The sequence below is a fragment of the Lagopus leucura genome, unplaced genomic scaffold (genome assembly GCF_019238085.1).
Source record: "Lagopus leucura isolate 7727_CA_CO unplaced genomic scaffold, USGS_WTPT01 Super-Scaffold_650, whole genome shotgun sequence".
Lineage (NCBI taxonomy): Eukaryota > Metazoa > Chordata > Aves > Galliformes > Phasianidae > Lagopus > Lagopus leucura.
In genome coordinates this window covers 440604-463937 of record NW_024962253.1, presented here as the reverse complement: position 1 = coordinate 463937, position 23334 = coordinate 440604, and the positions used below count along the sequence as shown (strand labels likewise).

The following is a 23334-nucleotide window of genomic DNA, read 5'->3' as shown; positions in this document are numbered from 1 at the left end:
GGCTTTAGGGCCACGCGAGGGAGCTCTGGCCATGGCAACATGGGAAGAGCCCAGCCAAGCTCCCAGACTCTGTCCAGCTGGGGGCTACTCCAGCCCCAGCCACTGCTCCAGAAGTTCCCAGGGGTGCCAGCCCTTTCAGTGGATTTAATCAGTATTTGTAATTAGGAGAGGAGGCAGGGAAATGAGCTCCAAGAAACTGGGACACACAGCACCCCCTGCCTCCTGCCCCAGGCTGCAGGGTGCACAGCAGTGCCGATGCTGGATTTGCCAGCAATACTGCCCAAGCTCAGCAGTGCATGGTGGCATCCCCAAAGCACCTGTGAAGAAGAAATCTGCTCAGTGCCAGAGCTGGGTAAGGCTTTTAATAAGTCCAGAAGAGCTCCTAAAGAAATAGCCTTTTACCCTTCCCTGGATTGCAGACAGCACACTTCCCCAAGCAGCAGCACATCCCCACGAGCTGGCAGCGCTGTCCTGACGGCATTGAACGTGGGTGGTGCAAGGACAGCCAGGCACTGTGCTGGAATGGGTCTCTGAACTAGGTCAGACCACCTGAGCAGGCGCTGCCCAGCCTCCCAGGGGCTCCCCCGGCCTCCTCTTGCAGCCAGCAGCAGGTCATTGTGCTATTTAAGCAGTGTTCTCAGTTTTGGTGCGTTTTTCCCCAGCCCCCCTTTTCTCCTGGATAGCCCCATCATTCTGCCACACTGGGATTCCCCTCACTCCTCATTTCCTTCCCTTTAAGTCCATGTGATCTGACGGAGTTCTTCTAAATGTGGCAGCCTTTGGGGCCAAAACGCCCTGGAGTCTCCCCAGCAACCCTGTGGGCATCTTCACTGCTCATTCCAGCACAGTCTCTACTTACTCATCTCTACAAAAATCCCATTCCTGCTAGCCCTGAGTAGCTGAGAGCACACGGCTCTTCTGTGAATCTGGCAGCCAAAACGCCAAGCACTCTTCAGTTGAGAGCTGGATCACATACAGCCTGGTGCACTGCTCTTTTGGGTGAGTGCAACAGGTAATCCCATTTGTAACATCCCACACACTGCTAAATGCAGCCCAAAGCTGGACAATGCAGATGGCTGGTGAAAGATACCTACCTACCATTTGGTGGCCAAAGCTGCACATTCAAGTTAGGTAAGGAGAATCAAATTAGCCGAAGGAAATTGCTGTGACAGTTCAACCTAAGAGCATGCATCTCTCTGCCCTGTGCTGATTTCAGATCTGCAAAGACAAGGCACAGCCGTGGGCTCCAGCCACAGATGAGCAAGGGAGCACGCAGACAGAGCAGGAACCAGCTGCCAAGCCCAGGGAGGGCTTCTCTCATGTGAAATAAGCGCAGCAGAAGCACATTTTTCAGTTAATAGAAAATAAAGCAAGGATCAGGATGTGAAAGGGAAAAAAAAAAAAAAAGCACAAGAAGTGGATCAAAATCTGACTACTGAGACTGCATGGAATCACAACAAAAAGCAGGCTCACAGCAAAGAACCAAACCTTTCATCAGAAGCCCAAAGGGACACAGGGATTGTTTCCACAAAGGTGGAAGTCTCCTTGCAGAGTCTTACGAAAACTGCTGCTACAGCATCAGAGGAAGCTCCCATTCCCTAACCACATTTGGGTTATCCTGCATCATAAGCTCAGGAACAGCCAAGGAACCCTTCTGTGACCATCTTCAAGCAGGGCTGATGAGAAGAGGATTCCGCAGGGAGTCCTTTGCTGCACAAGAGCCAAAGCAGCAAGAGACCCAACAGCTCACAGCCAGCACTGGAGAAGCAACACCAGATACCTGCCATTTAACTCAGTGCTTACTTCCAAGTTGGGGCACAGGAGAGAGACTGCCCAACCACTTTCTTCCATTAGCATCAAGGAGCAACTACACACACTCCAGGAAAACACACAAATATTGGCTGTGCTACACAAGAGAGGCAGCTGAGAAGCGTTCAAGATTGCAAGTGAGACATGGGATTTACAAGGCAGTATTGCCAGTGCTGTGGCAGTACTACATAAAGGAATTGCCAGAGCCTAGAGGCTAGAGTTTTGTGGGATTTTATTCTTTTTTTTAATTATTATTTTTGTAGGTTTTTTTTCTTTTTTTTTTTTTAATACAGGCTAGCGTTGTACCCTTTGCTAAAGCTGCTGATTCTGCCACATAAACTAGAACAGAAATTTCTCAGAAATTAAGTAGGATCCCCTCCTTGTTAATTCACTGTCTGCCTCCCAACTGAACATCGGTCTGGATTTGTGTTTGCAGAAAACATCCCCTGTACAAAGTCTGACGTGCACCTACACTGTTCTCACTGAGGAATGAAGAAGCTGAGAGTCCATTAACGTTGGATTTTCCCTGTACAACGTGGCCTGATTTGGAGTTTGGTCCACTGAGGACAGCGAGTTAACCATAGAGATCATCATCGTTGTCTTCACTGTACACATTGCCCCCGCTGCCACCTCCTGTGCCTTGGCTCGGCCCAGCGCCTCCCTGGTTACCTGATGGGAACCTGCACACAGCAGTGCGGAAGAGAAGAGATGCAGTTCAGAAGCCTCCCCACAGATCAGCACAATTCCCTCCCTCCACATCAACACCCTGATGCCAAGAAGGAAAAGGTCAAGAAATGTGGTGAAGTCTTATGGCAGGTCATAAAAAGGCTTACAGCGCTGCCAGATGTTGCTTGCATTAAAGGAAAAAGGGCTGATGGGCTTCAGGAGCACTAACAGAGCAGCTGCAACTGGCCTGCAGTGCAGTTTGTACCCACCACGTGCTCAGCTGGCTGTAAACGCTGGGGAGAATGGGAAAAAGCAGTGGAAGAGGGACTGTTATCAGAGTACATCAAAAATGCCCTCGGCGCTCTGTTCCTGGGGCTAACCACCTCGCTCTGCCCTCCCCGCCTCCCTCCGTTACCTGAAGCTGCCAAAGCCGCGGCTCTGCTGTAGAGTCTGTGCAAACATCTCGTATTTCCTGATATCATTATCACTGACAGAGCGGCGAGCAAAGCGCATGGCCTCCTCAAAGTGATCCCTGCGTATCTCAGGAACCGGGTCATCCTCCTCCACTTCCTGCAGCAGGACGGAGAGCTGAGATGAGCCACGTGCAGCTCAGCACCTGCCCACACCTCCCTCTGGGTCAGGATGCATCAATACCCACTGAGACAGGGGCTAGAGGGGGATGCTGCAGCAGACTGACTCACAGCTGCTGCAGGGGCCTGCTGAGCAATGCCAGTGACGAGGCACCATAGGAGGCCCTCGCCCTCCCACAAGAAGAGAACAAAGTGCTCCAGCTCAGCACTCTGTGCCAAGAGCCTACAGCCTACTCGTCCTCATCTGAGGATTACTGAGAAAAACTCATCATCCCTCACCCACGGGCAGTGGGCTGCCTATCTCATAAGTAGGGAAAGCTCAGAGTGCCCCACTCACCATGGCAGAAGGGTTGGTCTGCCTCTCACGTTCTCGCCTGATCTCACTCTCAATGGACTCTCGGATGGCCAGTTTGCAGGCACGCTGGCAAATTTCTGTTAGGTCAGCCCCCGAAAAGCCATTGGTCATCTTAGCTAGGAAATCCAGGTCAACATCCTAGCAAAAAAAAAACAAACAAAAAAACCACACCCCACAAGGAAAGCATTTACACCTTGTACTCTCAAATGACAAAGCGGTGCCTTAAGGCACTACCTTAACTTTGGCCAGTATGAAGAAGATAAGCAGTTAAGGCTCATGTTCCTGGTAAAAGTATGCTACACACTAGGGCAGGCCACGCTTCCCCCCACACCCAGCAACAACCTGCCACATGGCCACAAACGTCCCCCCTGCTCACTTTCAAGAAGGGGCAGGCTGACTTGACATTTCAGCTATAATTTGCTCAGATCTTAGCATTTGATATCAGTGGACCAGTTTCAGTCTGGAAATGGAGATGGGGCAGAGAGATAAAGAGGAACAATCTTCCCCCTTCAACTGGCACAGTGGCACCAGAACCTCCTCCTAACAGCACTTAAAAAGTGAAGCGAGGCCTAAAGAAGTTTGTTCACTCGCTTTGCATCTGCTTTTCTCTGATAAATGCTATCAATTTCATTACTGCCTGCTCCCCAGGAAAGGGATATAATTCCTGTCTATGAAAGAGTTCAGCAATTAACTGCAATGGCTCCTCTTCAATTTCCATTTCCCACCCCCGTTTTCTACATTTACTTTTTCAGAGTACAAGAATCCTTTCCATCTTGCCATAACAGGCATTTCCCATTCCTGCACCGTGGGCAGAACTGTACTATGTGATAAAGACCTGCTGCGTTACACACTGCTATCTAGCTGCACTGATACTCAGTTTTAGATCTCAAGCCTATCCTTACCTCTTCACTTCCATCCTTCAGGGATGGACGGTTTCCCAGCTCTGCACGGTGTGTAGCAGGCACCAACCCTCTCTCTGCCCCCAGCTCATGGGGAGTATGTGGAGCACATAGCAAAATCAAACCAGATACACATAGCACCTACCTTAGCAACTGGTGATTTCCTCAGGTTGGCCTTAAGAATAGCAACCCGGGACTTCTCGTCAGGCAGGGGGATGTAGATGAGTTGATCCAGGCGGCCAGGGCGCAAGATAGCCGGGTCAATGATGTCTGGCCTGTTGGTAGCACCGATGATGAAGACGTTCTTCTTGGTGGACATTCCATCCATCTCTGTCAGGATCTGGTTGATGACACGATCTGCAGCACCACCACCATCTCCAATATTCCCACCTCGAGCCTTTGCAATGGAGTCCAGCTCATCAAAGAAGAGCACACAAGGGGCTGCTTGGCGGGCCTGCAAAGCAAAACAAATGATTAAATACCATCAAGCAAGGAGCACACTGGTTTCATACTAATCCTCCCCCTAGAATCAAAGCAGTTCAGAAGAGCATCAGAGCACTGTCACCTCCTGGAGAGCTTGAAGGAGCTGCTTTAGAGCTGTCTCCTCCAAACAAACCCTCCATAAACTCTACTAATAACAAAATAATTTCCCCAAAGCTGGGATCACTGTGAACCAGACAGACAGAAGGTGTCAGCTCTGATGGCTAGAGGGTAACTGCCTGTGCAAGAACTCTCCATTCAAGATCTGGGATATCACTTTGTTATTTAAGCACTGGGGTATTTAGATGCCGTGTGGAAGGGGGAGATCTAGTCACTGCCTTCAGTACCAAACATGAAGTCAGAGAGAAAAGGGAGCCACATGCTTCTTCAAGGTGTGCAGCGAGAACAGGTGCAAACTGCCGCAAAGAAAGTTTCAATTAGAAATAAGGAAAAAAATCCTTCGCAACAAGAGAGTTCAAACACTAGCACACAGGGCTGCAGATGTCAAGGATTCTCCATGCTTGGCATGTGTCCAGAACTAACATACATGAGGTCCTATCATATGCAAACCAAATGTCCAAGTTGTCTCTGTGCTCTGGACAAACACTTGGAGCAGATGGTATCTGAGGCTCTTTTCCAACTGACAATTTTTTCCTCTCATTCTTCCTTCGACTTTGCTCTTTCAGCAGCTTCCCTGACCTTGTAAGAGGACTCCCACGGTAAACAAGACATGTACCTTCTGGCACAGGAGGTGACACTATCTACAGGGACCTGGGTAGTAGGAGTCAAACTTCTTTCTATGTCCTCCATACTGAAGAACAAGAACCTGTAGGATGCTTTGAACATCTGTAGTGGATATTACATGATGAGGTTTCAAAATAAGTTACTAGATATGTGGGGGATGTTTATGTCACCCTAATGTTGGCCTCACTGCTAAGGCACTGGGACATTTGTCATCTGTAATAACAGATACCGACCGTAGAAGGACAAATCCATTTACATATCTAGCTTCCCAAAGAGAATTAAATCCCCAGCAGCAGAAAAGCAGCCCCTGCTCACACTGCTAGTTGGAGAAACACAAAATACACAAACAATAACCAGGCCAGTTAAGACAGTGCAGTCCCAGCACAGTGGAGACAGTACGTGGGACTTCTACGCACAAATACAGAACAGGGAGCAGAATAAACACCTACCTTGTCAAAGATCTCGCGCACATTGGCTTCTGACTCTCCAAACCACATGGTGAGCAATTCCGGCCCCTTGATGGAAATGAAGTTTGCCTGGCATTCATTGGCAATGGCTTTGGCCAGAAGTGTTTTACCACAACCAGGTGGCCCATAGAACAGAACGCCCTTTGATGGAGTCATGCCAAATTTGAGGAACTTGTCTGGGTGCTCCACAGGATACTAAATTAGAACAATAACACAAAAACCTTGAAACGGACCGCAAAAGGCCTGTGCTTTGTTCCTACCAAAAAGAAACCCCGAAGAAGCAAAACAAACAAACAACAACAACAAAAAACAATTAAAAAAACACCCTGAGATTTCTTGTGAGTAAAATGCAGGATTCTGTCTGCTCAGGGCCACTGGAGTTTTTTAAATGGGGACTGGTTTGAAAAGCACCACAGCTAAACTGCAAAGTTGCCCTCAACAGTCCGTTTACTCTTAAGGACTCAAAACTACAATTTGGGCAGTTTTCCAGCATGCTTAAACCTAGCTTTGCTCTGCCCTGCAGAAGCAAAAGGGAACAAACAGCTCATCATCCAACCTAGTCAGCTCTGTCCACCAGAGATAGGCAAGGTGTCTAATGTGAGCACTTATCCTTAGCAATGAGGTCAGATCTAGGCAATGACTGAACACCAGAACATTAGACTAAAAATTAATGGGTTTTTGTTGTTGTTTGGTTTGTTTTTAACACTCAGACAAGGTGTCTCTGCAGTGCTAACTGAAAGCAGGAATGTATCAAAACCCAGCCATACTGATGCAGACACAAGAAGTTTCCACAGAGCATTTGTGACTTTTCATGTCCCTTCACAGCATACTTCACTATTACTTCTCACCTGTCCCTATGCTAGCAGTGACAAAAAGCTCTTTGAAGGCTCAGTGCAAAGAATTTTCATTCACCTTCTGGCATATAAAGCCACTAATAAAACATGATAAAACTCTCAGCAGTGGTCTCCACTTAAGCAGAACTATTGCTGTTTCTGCACATAGCACAAGATTCGCTAAAGATGTCACTGCAGACTCAACTAAGGAAAGCCTGACAGGAAAGTTGCTTCCCAAAACCTTCCTCTCCCTCTGCTCGCTAACACAGAATATTAGGGTATTTTCAGTCCACTACAAGCAATTACTCTAAAAATCTCAGCATTTCACAGCCCAAAACAGAATACTGAGATTCTTTTTACGCTGACTGGGCAAAAATCCGTTGGAAATCCTCACCTGTACAAGCTCCTGGAGTTCTCTCTTTACATCTTCTAGACCACCAATATCTTCCCAGGTAACCTGTGGCACCTCCACCACAGTCTCCCGAAGAGCAGAAGGGTTGCTCTGGCTCAGAGCCCACTGTTAATAGAAGAAACAGCAGTACAGAACTGTATCATGTCATGATAAAACGTCTCAGATAATGCACCTAGAAGAAAAAGGGGCAGTTTTGCATTACCCTGAAGTCATCCATGGTCACAGCCAGCGAGTTCATAACTTCAGCATCAATGGTTTCATCTTCCAGGTCTATGAGATCCATCTTTTTTCTGATGGCCTGAAGAGCAGCTTCTGAGCAAAGAGCAGCCAAGTCAGCACCAACATGTCCATGGGTCTCATTTGCCACCTGAAAGCAAAGCACTGACTATGACTCACAGGGATACAAGCAAGCATTCACAAGGAAAGGCATGCTCTGGTCACTCATTCAGAGGTGCAGTGAAACTATGAAATACAGGAATGTCAGTGCTCCACCGTGGTTTTCAGGAACAGTACTACCACATATTTAACAGAGGCAGTTAAATATGACACTTTAGAGGCACTAAATATGACACAGAGGCAGAGACACTATTCTGTGCCCCGTCTGAAATCAAAGTTATAATTGGAATTCAGAAGGTATGCAGAAAGACAATCACAAAGGCTGGAGCTCTTCACTCAGGATAGAGATTGCAGGAAAAAAAATGAGTGTCCCAAATCACCACAACATTCATATCCCTAAGAGCTGTTTTAAACTTACTTCATTTTTGAAGAGAACGCCACAACAAACACAAGAGGACAGTGGCAGTCCACGTGCAGATTCTACTGACACATGACTGCTTCACTCTGCATTGCCATTTTTAATGAGCAAGAGAGGATTTTGGTCTCTGCTAAACTAATTAGAAGAAAGCTCAGAGTCACAGATCCACCAGTTTAAAGATGTGCTAAACGAGCAACTAACATTTGCTGGTCAAAGCCATAACAGCTCTTCCACTACGAAACACTGCACAATGAACATTCACCTTTTCCAACATCATGCTGCTCACCTGTTCCAGATCCACATCATCAGCCAGTTTCATATTTTTCGTGTGGATCTGCAGGATCTCCAGGCGACCAGTTGCATCTGGGATACCAATATCTACCTCTCTGTCAAAACGACCTGAGGAATACAAAACATTAGTTATGCTACTGATTCTACAAACCAAAGCAGCTGCAGTGACTGTTTTCTTCTGACTGAGCAACCTGATAAGCCATAATTTCAGAAAATGCCAGAGCTTTGAGTTTCTCTACAGCATCTTTCAGCACAGAGTCAGATCAGAGAAGGAGAGGCCTTAGCAGGGTAAGGAAAGTCTATGTTAACTAGAGTTCAGGATTACAAAAAAACAGATTGCTACTGGTTTAGTAACTTTTTTCTCCACCATTTGCAGAAAAAGATGCTTCTCCAAGATATCGCAAGACATTTTTGTTTACTCCTATCTCTGTGTCCTGAGCATAAGAACTTGAGAGAACAATTTACCTTTTCTGAACTTTACAGTCTTCACTGCTCGTATACCAGACATTCAATCACACCGCTGAGCTTTGGAAACCCAGATCTTGGAAACTACCTGACTCCTCATCAATAAAAACTAAGAGAAGCCAGAAAATTGTTCTGCAGCCTGAGGCATGAACATCCTCTCAAGAAGCCATTTACTCCTTCAAGCTAGGCTCAACTAAGAAAGGCTACTACTAGATTTCAAGTATTCTGTTATTTCCATAAGACTAGAAAATTATACCAAAGCCCAGAATCCTAGAAGTTAACCTCAAACAAGCAGTCCGAGACAAATCACAATCAACAAACATAGAAAAGGTTTAATATTAAATTTCGGTCTTTTCAAGGCTCCTGAAGTATAGCCTGTAATAAAGTATCTGACAGACAAAACAAGATAAACCAGTTACCAAATCGCCTGAGTGCTGGGTCAATGCTGTTAGGTCTGTTGGTAGCTGCCATAACAATCACATGTGCTCGCTGTTTCAGCCCGTCCATAAGAGTCAGCAGCTGGGACACTATGCGACGCTCCACCTCTCCATGCGTCTGTGGGGATGGAAAGCAATGATCAGACTTAAAACTCCCCAGCACAGCACAGGTATTAGTGCTGCACCATAGCAGACAGAAACTAGAACCACCAGCTGCTTAGAAACATTGTGCATGACACACAGTTTCTCTCAGGTGCAACTGCTGCCTTGCCCTATACTCAGAGCACGGAGATTCATGCCAGTTGCTACCAAAAAGGGTGTACAGATGCATCTTAAGCTCCCAAAGGCTATTTTTACCTTCTCTCTTTTCGGAGCAATGGCATCCAGTTCATCAATGAAAATGATGGCAGGTGCATTCTTTTCAGCTTCTTCAAAGGCTTTCCTCAGGTTGCTCTCAGACTCACCGGCCAGCTTGCTCATGATCTCAGGACCTGAAAAATAGCAGCACTGTGGCACCCAGAAGAGAAGCAGCTAGCTCCAAGGCATGCAGCTGAATTTTTTCAGTACAACATTCACATGGGAGTATCTATATTTCAAGCCAAAGCAAACACTATCAACCAAATTCACTAAATTTGCAGCTGAACAGGCAAGAACAGCATGCGGAATTACTTTCTATCGTTACTCCAGTGTCTTCAGTTTACTCTAACAGAATGCAGTACTTGACTACAGTGAGCTACCTTTAGCTGCCTCTTTTCTTACCCTATTTCACACTTGGTGAGCTTCTCTGTAATGTGCCACCACACACTTAATGCCAGTCCTAGCTTGCAAGAAAAGCAATCAAATTATATGGTGATGAATTACCAGAGTAGGGAAGGAAAAAGCTGTAAGATACCGAAACTGTCCTCAGCTTGTTTTACACAGGTCAGCATTTACCTCTGTACAAGTTTATAAATAAGCTCCAAAACAAAACAAACAAGTATGAACAAAAAAACGCATACACAACCAATAAAAAAGACCAAACCCACAAGCAAACAGCCAAAAAAGCACCCGATGCAACCTCCCCCCACAGCATTAATTCATAAAAATACCAACACATCAATTCCAGAAAGGACAGCAATCCCCTGAGACTTCCTACAATTGCTAAACTCTAACACTTAATCTAATTTGTTTAGGTTTTTTCCATCATGATGATGGGAGTGATCACGAAGACAAAGTATGCTTCTTCAGAAGGATCCAAGGAAAAGAAACCTGACCCTCAGGAGTGTAAAGCTGCTAGCCGAGTGAAGTGCTCTAGCTGCAGAGCCACTGGTGCAGGCAGGTACTGTTTCACTTCAGGCAACTTGTCAATTCACACCAGCTCTGTCTACTGCCTGCTACTTCAGTTTTGGGATGAGCAGACAGCGCATCACTAGTCCTGACAACAAATCCCATTTTTACGATGCAACAGAAGCACAAGCCTGTGAAGACCAGCTTATTATCAGCTCATACACTTAGGAAGTATAAGACAAGAGCAACGTGTGCGTAGAGACGTCCATTTACTTCTGACATCTTCAAATAAAAAGCAAGTTAATTCACTACCACAGGTCACTCCCATTACATCTTTAGGTAAAAAGCACATACTGCTGCTCTCTGCTATGCTTTCACCTTCGTGGGTCTCATTAAAATCATAGGAGAGAGGAAAAGCAGCAGTTCTCAAGTACAAACATTCAGTTATTGTAGCACTGATTGTAAAACGGGAGAGAAGAGTACTGAGGAAAATTCAGAATTTTGTCTTCAGAGTGGACATAAACTAGTACCTATCTATCTCAACTGCTGTTAAGTGATAATGATCAGCATGAGGTTCTGCCATTTGTAGCTAAGTTCCAAGGTGCACATTACAGCTTTCAGGAAAAGTTCCTCCCAACTAAAGAAAAGTGAAACAAAACAGGTCTTGTATTTTATTTGAAGGGAAGATAACTGCAATGCAGAGTAGCTTCTCTTCTGAATAAAATATGCTGGCAAAAAAAAAAAAAAAAAAGTGTTTACACCCATATACATGGAATAATCTCATTGCTTCACTCCCAGTGTGGAGTGAACTCCCTACAACATAAATGAACACTCAGACAGACTGTAAGTTCCTGCAACACAAAGCTGCCTTTCAACCACTACATTTAAGTACGGTGCCACTACAGATTCTTCTGCACAAATGGCCTCTAAGCAACTCTAGGGGGGCACCTGAAAGAGGTAAGCAAGGACAGACGTCAAGGACACAGTGTGCCTACATAAGCCTTATTTAAACCATTCATTACCATTAGCTGGATGAATGATTACACGGCAGATCTTGGTCCCAAAACTTACCATTAATCAGGAAGAAGAAAGCCCCAGTTTCATTGGCCACTGCTCGGGCAATCAGTGTTTTGCCAGTGCCAGGTGGACCATATAGCAGGATTCCCCGTGGAGGCTAGGAAAAGAGAAAAGGGATTTAGGTGGTAAACTAGTATCAGAATGCCTAAGAATCTTCACAGTGAAATTCCAAGCATTTGATAAAGTCAGTCTGAAATGATGATGCAACCTCATGCAACAGCTGCTACGCTACCATCAACACCCTGACTACTTTGCATGACACACAAACAAAAACCTCGCCAGTAACCAACAGTGCTTATTCAAAACATTGCTCTGTTTTGCAAGTGCCACTGCTTCAATCTGTAAAACACGTAAGGAAATTCTCCCCTAATACCAGCATTAAAAAGGAAGACACACAACACACAAGTTATTCCTCTTACTTATTCCTCTCCAGTACACCCTAAGCCTCCTACACAATGAGCCATCAGTGAAAGCAAGACCACTCACCCTCCTGATGCACACAGGTGCTTACCTTCACCCCTATGGCCTTGAAGAGAGCAGGATGTCGGAGGGGAAGTTCCACCATCTCCTTGATCTGAGCCAGCTGCTTCCGGCAGCCACCAATGTCATCATAGCCCACCTCATTCAATGACTCTTCTTCATCCTACCAGGAAGGAAGCGTATCAAACACTTGAGAGAAAACAATAGTTCGACAATCCCTCCCCAGATCCAGGAGTCTGGGCTTTTGCTCAGTGTCATTTCTTTGTCATTTTGAGAATCTCATTTCCAAGTCTTTCTCACGTCTCTCACATTTGTTTCTTAGCTCTGACTACCCAAACATTCAATGGCAATTGCCTGCCACAGGAGGTATCCCAGAGAACCCCCATAGAGACAGGGTCCATCCCAGGAACCCCCAGAGGGGGTTCTCAGCAGAACCCACCCTGTTGGACAAAACCCTGAAGCTAAAAAACTGAAATGTCCTTGGCTATGTACAGTGTTTTTCAGCAACAACTAACATCAGTATGTTATCAACATTGTTTTCATCTTAAAGCTAAAACGTAGCACCATACCAGACACAATGAAGAAAATCAACTCAGTCCCAGTTGAAACAAGGACACTGTAACATTAGGCCACTCAAAAATCATAAATAAACATCAGGTGGAATCTTACAGGGGCTCAAACGCTCACCAAGCCTGTAACACTATTTCAATACCAGACTGTCCCTGACAACTGCTGAAGATCTCCAGGGATGGAGATTCCTGATCTCTCTAGGCTCTGCTCTAGGCTTCAGGGAAATCTTTTTCCTCTTATCTGCCAGGAACTTCTCTTGACTCAGCTTGTGCTACTGCCTCTAGTCCTGTCCCTGGGCACAGCTCTCAGTAAAGTCAGGTTGCCTACACCTTTCAACCTTGCCAGTAGGCCTGCTGCTTCACCTTTCCTACTCTAGGCCACATAGGCCCACTCTCCCAGCCCCATCTCATTTCTTTTGACCTCCCGCTCATCATTATTTTGGTAACCTTGGCTGAACCTGCTCCTGTCTGCCTCTGTGGTGTCCTACTGAGCCCAAGGAGGACTCATTCAGTGTCCAACAACTGTTAGACAGAGAGGGAACCAGAAAACAGTACTCAATCTGATTTGCAGCTAGTTAAAAGGCAGTTGTGGCAAATTACTCCTATTCCTGAGATTTCCTATTCTATGAAAGTAAGGTGGCCTACTCCTGATGGACCAGCCACTTAGGCTGCCTTAAATTCTGGATGTCCCAGGTTAGATATCTCAAGAGCTTGAAATAAAGGAACTCTGGAATTAAATGATGCATTTAATGTCCATAAATTCCACTTAGTGCCCAGCACTAGATATCTGGAAGCAGATGCAAAACCAGCTGCTACCAAATTATGGCCTAGGCATTAGTGTAATCTCAGTATCTGAGGAAGGACAGTGGAAGCACATTTCTCCAACCACTGCCAGCGGCAGCTCATCCCCTGGAAACAGAGCTTCCAGCATTGCATTCAACACACAAAATGCCATTCCCAGAGCTGAAAGCACTGTCACAGAAAGAGATTTTACAGGGCAGACTGGAGTCAGTACAAGAACTGTGTGCAGGATCCCGCTCACCTCTCGTTTGATGGGCTCTCCCTCGCAGTGGATCACGGTGTCCGGAGCCACTATGCAGTAGGGGCTTGGATCTGTCTCCACCACTTTGAACTCCACCGCACGCATCCCTCCACGCACCAAGAAAATGTCACCTGTGAAAACCCACAATTCAGTACCCTGTTGCAACTGACATCTGCAAATGTCCATCCCTGTACTACCCAGCAGCCTCAGAGGACAAGGAAATAGGCTATACATGCATATGCCACTGGCATTTTTCATACTGCTCTGTATTTCAGACTCAAGAGCTGCAAATACTGTGACTGTCAGGACATCATTCAGATCTGCAGCAGTTTAATTTTCTCAAATTTCATGCAGAAACAAACAGAAAACAACAGAAAGGAATGCTCCAACTAAATACCAAACAATCAAATATAATTATCGTATTTATTGTCCATTCAGTTTCAATTTAGCTTTTTTAGGACTCTTTTTGTTTACCAGAAAAGAAAAAGCCCTTTAGATTCTGTTTAGAAAAAAAAAATAAACAGGCTAATAATAGGGTTCAAAAGAAAGATGTTCATGTTTTTCTCTGTTGCCTTTAGAAACTAGCTATCAATTGACAAATGAGCTGCCTGCTTGCAGTGTATAGCCCAAGGGACAGTAGACAGCACAACTGCAAGTGAAAATTCGTGAGATAGGAAAAACCAAAGGCAGACTGAAATGGTGTGCCAGCCTGAGCAACCAAAGGTTTTCAAGAAATACACAGAGCCACATGAGACTCGATCCCAAAAAGGTTGTTTCTTTACACAGCTCCCCAACTGCTCCACTTTGACTCCCAGCGCCTCATGTCTGAGAACAGCAACTGCAGGCCGTTTCACTAGAGAAATTCACTCCAGCCACCATCTGTACATTGCTTTTGCCACTACTGCTCCAACAGGGTGACTTCCTGGAGTGGCCATTCCAGCCCACACAAGGACATGCAAAGATAAGCCCTGAATGTCCTATTACAGCCTACTGGCTCAAAGAACAAATTCTTTCCAGAAGCAATGAGGAAAGGGACAAAAATCTCTAACATAATAAAAAACTTTGAATTTATCTCAGGAAGTTACTAGTTGCAACAACTGCTTGTTTCTAGAAGCAGAATAATATGTTATTAAATACAACTCCTGACTGAATTGGGCCACAGAAACTGGAAAACTTTATTCAACTTGCACTTGATATACTTGATAATACTGTATTAGGACATACTTGTTCCAGCAGATGTATTGCTCTAAAACTGCAATTGGTTTTCTAAGCACTCTCTCAGTCATTAACTGATTTTGAAGAAGGGAATTTAATGAAAGTGTCACCTGGTATATCCAACCAATTGCTTAATACAGAAGCAAAGACCCAATCCTCTCAAATTGTAGCAACTTAGTTTAAGATTTTCTCCCAAGTTCTACCCAAGTTTTTTATTTTTATTTTATTTTATTTTTAAAACATACTCAAACTCTGGGTAGCAAAAAAAATGAATATCAGTATCAGTAAAATCTCGCTCTAAAGATGCCAGTCTGATGCCTTGCAAAGATCTGTGCAAGTCCATAGAAATCACCTTTACTCAGTCTCAGGACTACAGCACATAACCAGGACATCAATAACAAGTGCTGTTACCTTTCCTGATTGGTCTGTATGCTTCCAGGAAGTATGGTTTGAGATAGACCTCAAAGAGATTCCCCGTGATTCCTTCTACTGTGTCATCGATCGGCAGCACGTGGATACGTTTGCCATACTTCACATCTGGGCAGGGCTGGATGCTGCAACAGAAGAAAACACCAGTTGGCCACATCACCCTGGACTTACACACAGGTCTGAAAAAGGCAGTGGTATTTCTTCTCAGGCCGGTACAACTCCCAGAAAGGACTATCCAAATCCTGGCTGAGACTTCCCACCTTCCTAAGAACATTTAAATACTGAGGAACAAAACACCCTAGAGAGCTCGTCTACACATCACACCTTCCTTCATTCCATCCAACCCTGCTGGGAGTTTCATACTTTCTTCCTGCTCTTCCACCAGGATGTCCTTCACTAACCCAAAATTCACAAATTACTAGAGCAGAAAAATGACCTGCAGAAGTTACAAGCTATTTTTTGTTTCAATAAGGAACTAGCTACAGCTGAACTATTCATTTCATGCACTACTTTGTTACACACTCTTCGCAGATACTTTCAACATAGGCTTTACAAAGATGATACAGCAAAAGAGTAGAGGAAAAAACAGACTGTCCCAGAAGGAAAATAGCTTATGGATCACAAGCAGGAAGCGTTTAGCACATGAATCTGGATTTTGATAGAGGCTAATCTGCAGAAAGCAATACAATAAGTAATTAAATATCAGCAATAAAAACTTACAGGGCAACAAATGTGGAAGTTTTCTGACTGCTGCAACAGCACTATTAACTGATTTATAGGGTTGAGAACTACCACAGACACAGTGCCATCAGAAAAGCTGAATTGTTACACTAGGAAAGACTTTGAAAGTAACCCCTTATCTAAAATGAGCATTCACCTTTACTTGAAACAAACCGTGTCAGAGGACTATCCTGCTCCACACAGGGTACTGTTTAAAATTTGAATTTTCCAGTATTAGAGATAGGTGATATAGCTTCACCACTCCCCTCAACAAAGTCTGTATGAAACAGTTTGCATGTAAAAGTTATGCCAGTTAACACCCTGGAAGTACAGTGCCAGGCTCCAGTTTTCCCAGAAATGTAGGAGATTGCAAATTAGGAAGATTCTCAATCATGGAACCGTCAGCCTTCCCATATTTAAGCCTGCATATAACACTTCTGCGCTTCTGAAGTGCACACCTGGCATTCCCTAGCTCCTATAAGCCAGGATGTACTTGACACAATGTTATCTCAGAACCCTCTCCAAGTGTTGCATAACAAAATTATTCCTGCAACACTTTTAAATAATTCCTAGGTATAAAGTTACTTTCAGAACAAAACCTGAAACTTAGACATTCTGAATATAAACATATTCTGAGGTCTTTCAATCTTCACTGCTTCATGCTTTTTATATCCATCCCCAGCACATTTGAACACTTGTATGTCACAAGGCAGCTGGGTTCTTAAGCTAGATACTGTGAGATAGGTTACAATATTGTTTGATGCCTTCTATTGTTATTCGTATAGACATAAAAAAAGCCTAGAATTTGCAAGTTCATCTGACAAAGTAAACTTGGGATCATTGAACTACCCAATTTAACTACAGGAGCTACGTTTGTGAAAGAGCTAATAGACATCAAGAATCTTTACCATCAATTTTCAGTATTAATCTGAGTGCGTACACAATCAGAAACACGTGCAAAAGTGAAGTGAGATCCCTGATGGAAGCCACACACTTGGAAACATCTCAGAGGTCTCTTCTAAAAGATATAAAAATAATTCCTGCAAACTTTGTCCCTAAATTCAGAGCCAGTACACAAATTACATAGGCAACTAAGGCACACGCACGTGTTAGCAAGCCAGTCCCCACCTGATCACATCACCCAGGCGCACTCTCAGGTTGTTGCGAACAACCCTATTCATGCGAATCTTCTCATCGGAGCAGGTATCATCTGACAGAACAATGCAGACTGCTTCTCTCCTCTTCTTTCCTTTTAGGAGAACAGTGTCTCCTCTGAACAGCTGCAATTCATCCATTTTTGCCTGTTAACAGTAAGAACATTAGAACAAGCCTTTGATAAGACAAGAATTCAAGCATTTGAACGCAAGTCACTTGACCTTGGTGAATTATGGAAGTGACGTACTGAAGCCACAAAGACACTGATCTCACTGCATAGATCAAGAGCTAATCCTGAAACCAGACTGAGGGCGTAAACTCAACTGAATCTTAAAAGTTCATGATGAAAATCCATTTTTATTATGCTAGAGTGCTAGAAAACAAGACAGTCCATCTCCCTCACTTGTAACAGCTGCAGTTTCTTATACAAACATTCAGATTCAGGCTGCAAAGTTAAATTTCAAGTTAATACACAGCAGCTGTTTATGTATTATCTACATTAGTTTTTTTGTTAATAGATGACTCACCTGGGACAGTGATACAACACTGTTGTCTTCATTGATGGCTTCATCAACAATTAACCGATTGGGCCTGTTCTTCTGCTTCAGAATAGCAGTCGATAAGTCATCTGCTTTAGAACTGGTGAAGAAAACAGAAGGACTGAGTTTAAGTGATAACACTCCTCCCTTTGCAGACACCCCCCTGCTTTGATTTCCATTTTCTACACATCACCGTATCTTTTAGAACCTATACATGTTTGTAAAATAAAGGAGAATGTTATTCCCAAGCACCAGTTTCAGGTGTTCAACGACAACATTTCCTGTGAGTAAACATTAAATCAGTCCCAAATGGAAATGGCTATAAAGTTATCTATGAAAAGAAGCGGTCACTGAGATGTTGCTGACAGTGTTTTCCCTAAAAGAATTACTCACTCATCTGCAATCACATGTAACCACTGCCACTGAAACAAAAGTTTAAGTCCATCTGGTGTCCGATCCCAGATAAATGGGGGAATTAAAGAACAATGCCACAGCTACCCTGACAGGAAGAGCTGGTAGGAGTTCTGCCTGTCAAGGTCTATTAGTTAAAGCTAGCAAGCCAGTGAAATTATCAAGAGCTCATTAAAAACTGTTGTTTTTTTGGTTTTTTGTTTTTTTTAAGAATCCTTCTGTAATATCTTCACAGAAGTCTCTGAAGCTCTAGCACACTACACCATAAGAAATACAACAGAAAATGGTTTGCTTGACTTTGTCAAGGCAAATAGAAATAGTAAGGAAATGAAAGAAAGGCAGATTAATACACTTTCTTAAAAAAAAAAAAAAAAAAAAAAAAAAAAAAGCACGATTTGGAGCCAACTGATTCCTGAGGAGCTCCTGGACTTGTACTTCAGCCAGACAAAAAAGCAATATGGTTGTAACTTCCCCCAACAGACATCTGACTACTTTTCTCTAAGTTGTTCAGATGTGCCAACATCTAAGGTCACAGAAAATAATGCAGAGTTCAGCTTGATTCTGACAATAATAAAAATGCTTTTCTCTGTCTTGAGCAAGCAGCAAAGAGCAGGCAGCTCTTTGTGGACAACCATGTTGGCTCCATTTAGCTCTTGAGGGACAAAATAACCGGAAGTCAAACCTCGAGTGGAAGCAGAATAACAAGCACTACTCAGTACGAATGCAGCATGCTGCAGGATTAACTGCGCTTAACAGGGTCACTGCATCTTGAGAAGCATATCAGGAAGGTCTGTCATACCTCGTCTACAGCACGACGTCACCCCCACACACTCAAGACAGAAGTTTTTCCAAGACAAACTTTGTGGAGCCACCTCTTTTCCCTGACACTTAGAGAGGGACAACAAGCAGCAGCCAGGGAGCGCAGTCAGTGGCTTTCTAAAAGGTCTTCAAGCTTTGCATAAGTCCCAGTAGCAGAGGAAACATGTTGCAAATGACAGGGAAGCGAACAAAATAAGGAGTTGTAAAACATGTTTTTCCAGGACTGCGAGCACTGGGCAAGTCAATTTTTTCCCTTTCTTCATTCATGTGCAACGTGTAAGAAATTAATATATCCCCCTTTCAATCGTTGTGCAAAATGCTCCAGACCCACTCTCTAAACCCAGTGGGATACAAGAAAAGCTGCTGTATACAAGCAGGAAGAAGCCCACAGCTGCCATCTTCAAGGGAAAATGCGGTCTCAGCAACATCCTAAATAGGCTGGGACTTACACACGCAGAAACAAAACAACCCTAACTGAGAAAACTGGGACCAATATGCCACCAGGCCAGTAGTCAAAACAGCAAACAAATAAAGTACTTTGTTTAGCATAAGCACCTGGGCAAAGGAAATTATTTCAGTAGGTGCACTGCAAATCTCAAACTAGGGGACACCAGACAGCAACAATACCTCTATTTAGTCTGTTCAAGTTTGAATGCAAATCATACTCCTCCATACATCAGACCGGATCCAAAGGCCCTTTGATAAGAAACCATTGCCAGACTTTGGCTGCATAAATTGTCATTGAAACTGAGTAACTATCTTTTGGGATGCAGAGATTATTATGCAGCCTAAAATACATGCCAGGACACAAGATAAAAATGGAAGAGAAATTGGGCAGCAAGTGAAAAAGTTTCTGACCAAAGCTTTCAATAAACCAAAAGCTGCATAAAAGCTGAGGAGAAAAAGTGCAAACACTTTGCAGTACACAGCAGTGAACAGCACAGCAAGAGGTACATTTAGCTCTGCTGAATGCGAGGAGAAAGTTTTGGTACCAAAGAACTGAATCTGCAGTTTCCTAGCTAAGAAGCAAGTGCTGAATCAATGCTATCATTACATTACGGCACCTAGAGCAATTGAAGAAACTTGGAAGCATTAGAAAAAAAATCTAGAGGAATCAGCATACACATATCTAAATGTCTGGGGTCTAATTATAGTAGTTATAGTTATCCAACCTAATTGTTGTGCAAAAAAAGAAAAATAAAGGTTTTAGGAAATTACACAACAGTCACACAGGACAGTGCCAGCTCTGACAGACAAGTGTTGCCCTGTCTTTCAGTTACAACTCAGAATATCACCATCACTATTTGTTTTTGTTCTACCTCTCCTGGGGGCTTCTCAAGCATTAACTGAAAAGACAGAACAAAACATGCCCCTCAAAAGGAGAGCCCAAACTGAAATACTAAGCTGGAAACCTATGACATGCATTGTGATCCTCTTCTGCCAGTCCTCCTGTGTGTGCTGGTGAACTCCAGTGAAGTGCCAAGACAGACACCTGGCCTGAGTAACTTTTAATGCTCCTCTACGAGTTTTCTGCCAGAAACTGCAACATCTTCAGATCACCTCCCCCACTCACCCCTATTGTCAACTCCCTCACTCATTTTTCCTCTCACTCCTTTTTTAGAGTAGAGAGGGGCTTCTAAAATATTTCCACACTTCTAACATTTTTCTGTGCATCAGAGCACCTTTGTTCAGCAGACAGTAACACCCAAAGGCTGTAAATTATGGCAGACAACATGAAGCAAGCAGAAAATAATCACTCATTAGCCATTCTCCTGAAAAAAAAAAACAAACAAAAACACTAAAGAAAAGAAATCCTGATGAACTAGGGAACTAATATATTCCTGTAAGTCCATGGTAAATACATGGTGAAAGGTCACTGACTCAAGATGACTCCAATTTCAGCAATGAAAGTGAAAACAATCATGCCTTCTGGAGGCTGCTGGGCTTTTTTATTAACGTCCTTCTGAGACAAACCTGTCAGTAGCTTCTTACCATCCTGAGCCCAAACATCCACGATACAAATGGAGCTGCTTTCCCCAGGTAGATATTAAAAGCCTATAAAACATTTTATCCATTAAAGCAAATGAATGGCATTTCAGATGACTGCAGCCACTTACTGGAACAGCACAGGACGACCAAGCAGTGAGTTCAAAGGCACGCTGAAGATGAGCCAGACAGGTACGCACACAAAAATCTCTCAAGAAACCAAACTCTGTTAGCTCATGCAGTGCTAAAATTCAACAAGATGGTTGCCAACAGCACTGAACTAAAAACTGTGGCTAAAAGGCAACTGTTCCCTACTCGAGTAACTTTCTATGTGGTGAGAAAACTTCGCAAAAGGAAAATATGTCTTTTTCACTCAGCTAAAAAATAGTTCTATTAGACTATCACCTTCATCACAAGCTCTACCACAGATGCTGAATTCTTGGCACACCTTCAAGGAACTGATTTAGCAGGACCAGGTCTAAATTTCAGGAGTTGCAAAAGAAAATGAGAACACAAACAACAGACACTAAAGTGACCGAAAGTGCCTCTGGCAATGCCACAGAGTATTTCCGGATTCAGGGAATCAGTTCGGGCGCCGTCTTTACTCATTTCAAGAGCCAACCCAGCGGTGTGAGCACGTGGGATGGAAGCTGCGGGACTGTTATTGCCCAGCTCATTTTTGAGAAGCGTGAAAGACGATCCTCAGCCCGGAACCGAGAGCGGCGCGAGGCAAAGGCACGGGAGATGAAAATAGAGCGGACCGCCTCAGCTGCCGCGGGGTCGGCCCGGCACAGCACAACACGCCCGTTTCTCCCCACGCCGAGTCACTTGCCAGGCCGCGGCCACGGCCCGGGGGTGGCTCGGAGCTCACGGGAAGGAGAGCGGGCCGCGGCTCTGCCCCTCTCGCCGGCCGCTCCACCGCTTCCTCCGGGTCCCGCGAGACAAAGCGCCGCTCGACCGCGACCCAGCGCGGGCGGGACAGCGGGGTGCGGCGAGAAGGCCCAGCCTCACCCCGCCGTGACTCGTCGCTTCCCGGGCACGGTAGGCGGGAGGGGGCGGCGAGGGCCCCCTGCGGGCACGCGCCCGGCCGGGAGCGCGAAGAGCGGCCCACCCTCCTCCCCCGGCCCCGCCTCCGCCCGCTCGGGCCTGCATGACACAGCGGGATCGGGAGCCGGAGCCGGGCCCTGGCCGCGTTCCGAACGGCTCGGCCCGGCCCGGCAGCGCCGCGCTGTGCGGCGCCGAGGCGAGGGACGGGCAAGAAGGCCGTGCCGGGCCCAATGCCTGAGCGCCGGGCCTAGGCCGCGGCCTGCCGGCAGGAGTTCACACTTACTCGGATCCCGAGGCCATGGCGCTGAGGGGAAAGGGGCGAGGGGAAGCGCGCGACGGCGGCTCCTCAGAGCGGGCGGCGGCGGCGGACGCGGGTCTCGGGGCGGGCTCGCGGAGGACGCGGGTCGGGGCGCTTCGCGCTGACTGAAGCTCAGAGCCGACTCATCGGAAGGGGGAGCTCCGCCCCGCCCCGCGCCTCCTCACCTGCCTAGCAACAGTGTGCGCTGGCCAATCGGAAATTCCGCCCCGCGCGGAGCTCGGCCAATCAGAAAGCGGATAGAAAGGGGGTGGGGGGGGGGGAAAAAGAAAGAGCGCCCTCTGTCCTTCACCCCGCCCCTTTCCTTTTCACCTCCCAATCGTCACTAGCCAAGCGCCACAATGGTCAGCCAATCGCAGCGCTCCGCTGCTGTGGCCGCTCTACCAGACAACGCGGGCCGGGCAGCCAATAGCAAAAATCCGCCAATAGGAAAATCCAGGCGGGAGCTCCCTCCCCGACAGCGACCCGCCTCGCTTCACGGTTGGCTAGCACCTGAGCGGAGAGACACGGAGTATGAGCGCTGCATCCAATCAGAAGGGCGGGAGCTGGTGACTGACAACTTTGCGAGCGTCACTCGTGCGATGACCGCGCACGGGCTCTGCCGGGCGCTCCGTGCGTGGGCGAGAGCGTGAGGACGCGCTGTGTTGTCACGCCGGCGAAGGGAGGGTGCTTAAGGCTGGGGCTCCTGGACGGGGACCCGAGGTTTGGTTTTGTTATGCTTTCTCCCAAATTTAAGGGATCTGGGGACAGCTCTGGAAGGTTTGACTCCGTGGGTTGTGACCCCTTCGAGAGGCACTGCACACCATCCACCTCCATGCACCCCAGCACCTTCCAAAGCTCTAATTTGGCTCCTGTGCTCCCCATTCCCTCTCGGGGGTAGCAGGAGCACAGCAGGAGCCCCATTGCAGCCCCACGGTTACACTAGAGGCCAGGAGAGCAGCCCTGGGTCTCAGTTGCTTTTGCTGGCTCATGCACCACACAGGAGGTCAGAGCTCCAAGCCACATACTTGAGCTTCAGTCACTTTTCTAGGCTCCAAACTGTAGTGACTGAGCAAAAAAGC

The 23334-nt window shown here is 45.8% G+C and overlaps 1 protein-coding gene across 1 annotated transcript; it reads right to left on the bottom strand.

Moving 5' to 3' along the window:
• Window positions 1-335: 335 nt before the first annotated feature.
• LOC122175002 (valosin containing protein) lies at window positions 336-22349 on the bottom strand. Its single transcript, XM_042862370.1, has 17 exons — window positions 22241-22349; window positions 17683-17794; window positions 17129-17301; window positions 15263-15405; window positions 13637-13767; window positions 12057-12188; window positions 11540-11642; window positions 9560-9693; window positions 9185-9320; window positions 8296-8408; window positions 7458-7622; window positions 7238-7360; window positions 5993-6205; window positions 4465-4773; window positions 3403-3558; window positions 2891-3045; window positions 336-2489 (listed from the first exon to the last, which is right to left on the bottom strand). The coding sequence occupies exons 1-17, from the start codon at window positions 22255-22257 to the stop codon at window positions 2384-2386; spliced, it is 2421 nt and encodes an 806-aa protein (XP_042718304.1). The 5' UTR covers window positions 22258-22349; the 3' UTR covers window positions 336-2383.
• Between the last annotated feature and the right edge of the window lie 985 nt (window positions 22350-23334).

What these genes read in the sequence shown, in the direction of transcription:
- LOC122175002 (XM_042862370.1), bottom strand. An exon ending in GAGAGCCCATCAAACGAGAG is followed by an intron (nt 12,189 to 13,636) that starts GTGAGCGGGATC and finishes CCTTCCTGGTAG; the next exon opens with GATGAAGAAGAGTCATTGAA. An exon ending in GGAAATCACCAGTTGCTAAG is followed by an intron (nt 3,559 to 4,464) that starts GTAGGTGCTATG and finishes TTTTTTTGCTAG; the next exon opens with GATGTTGACCTGGATTTCCT.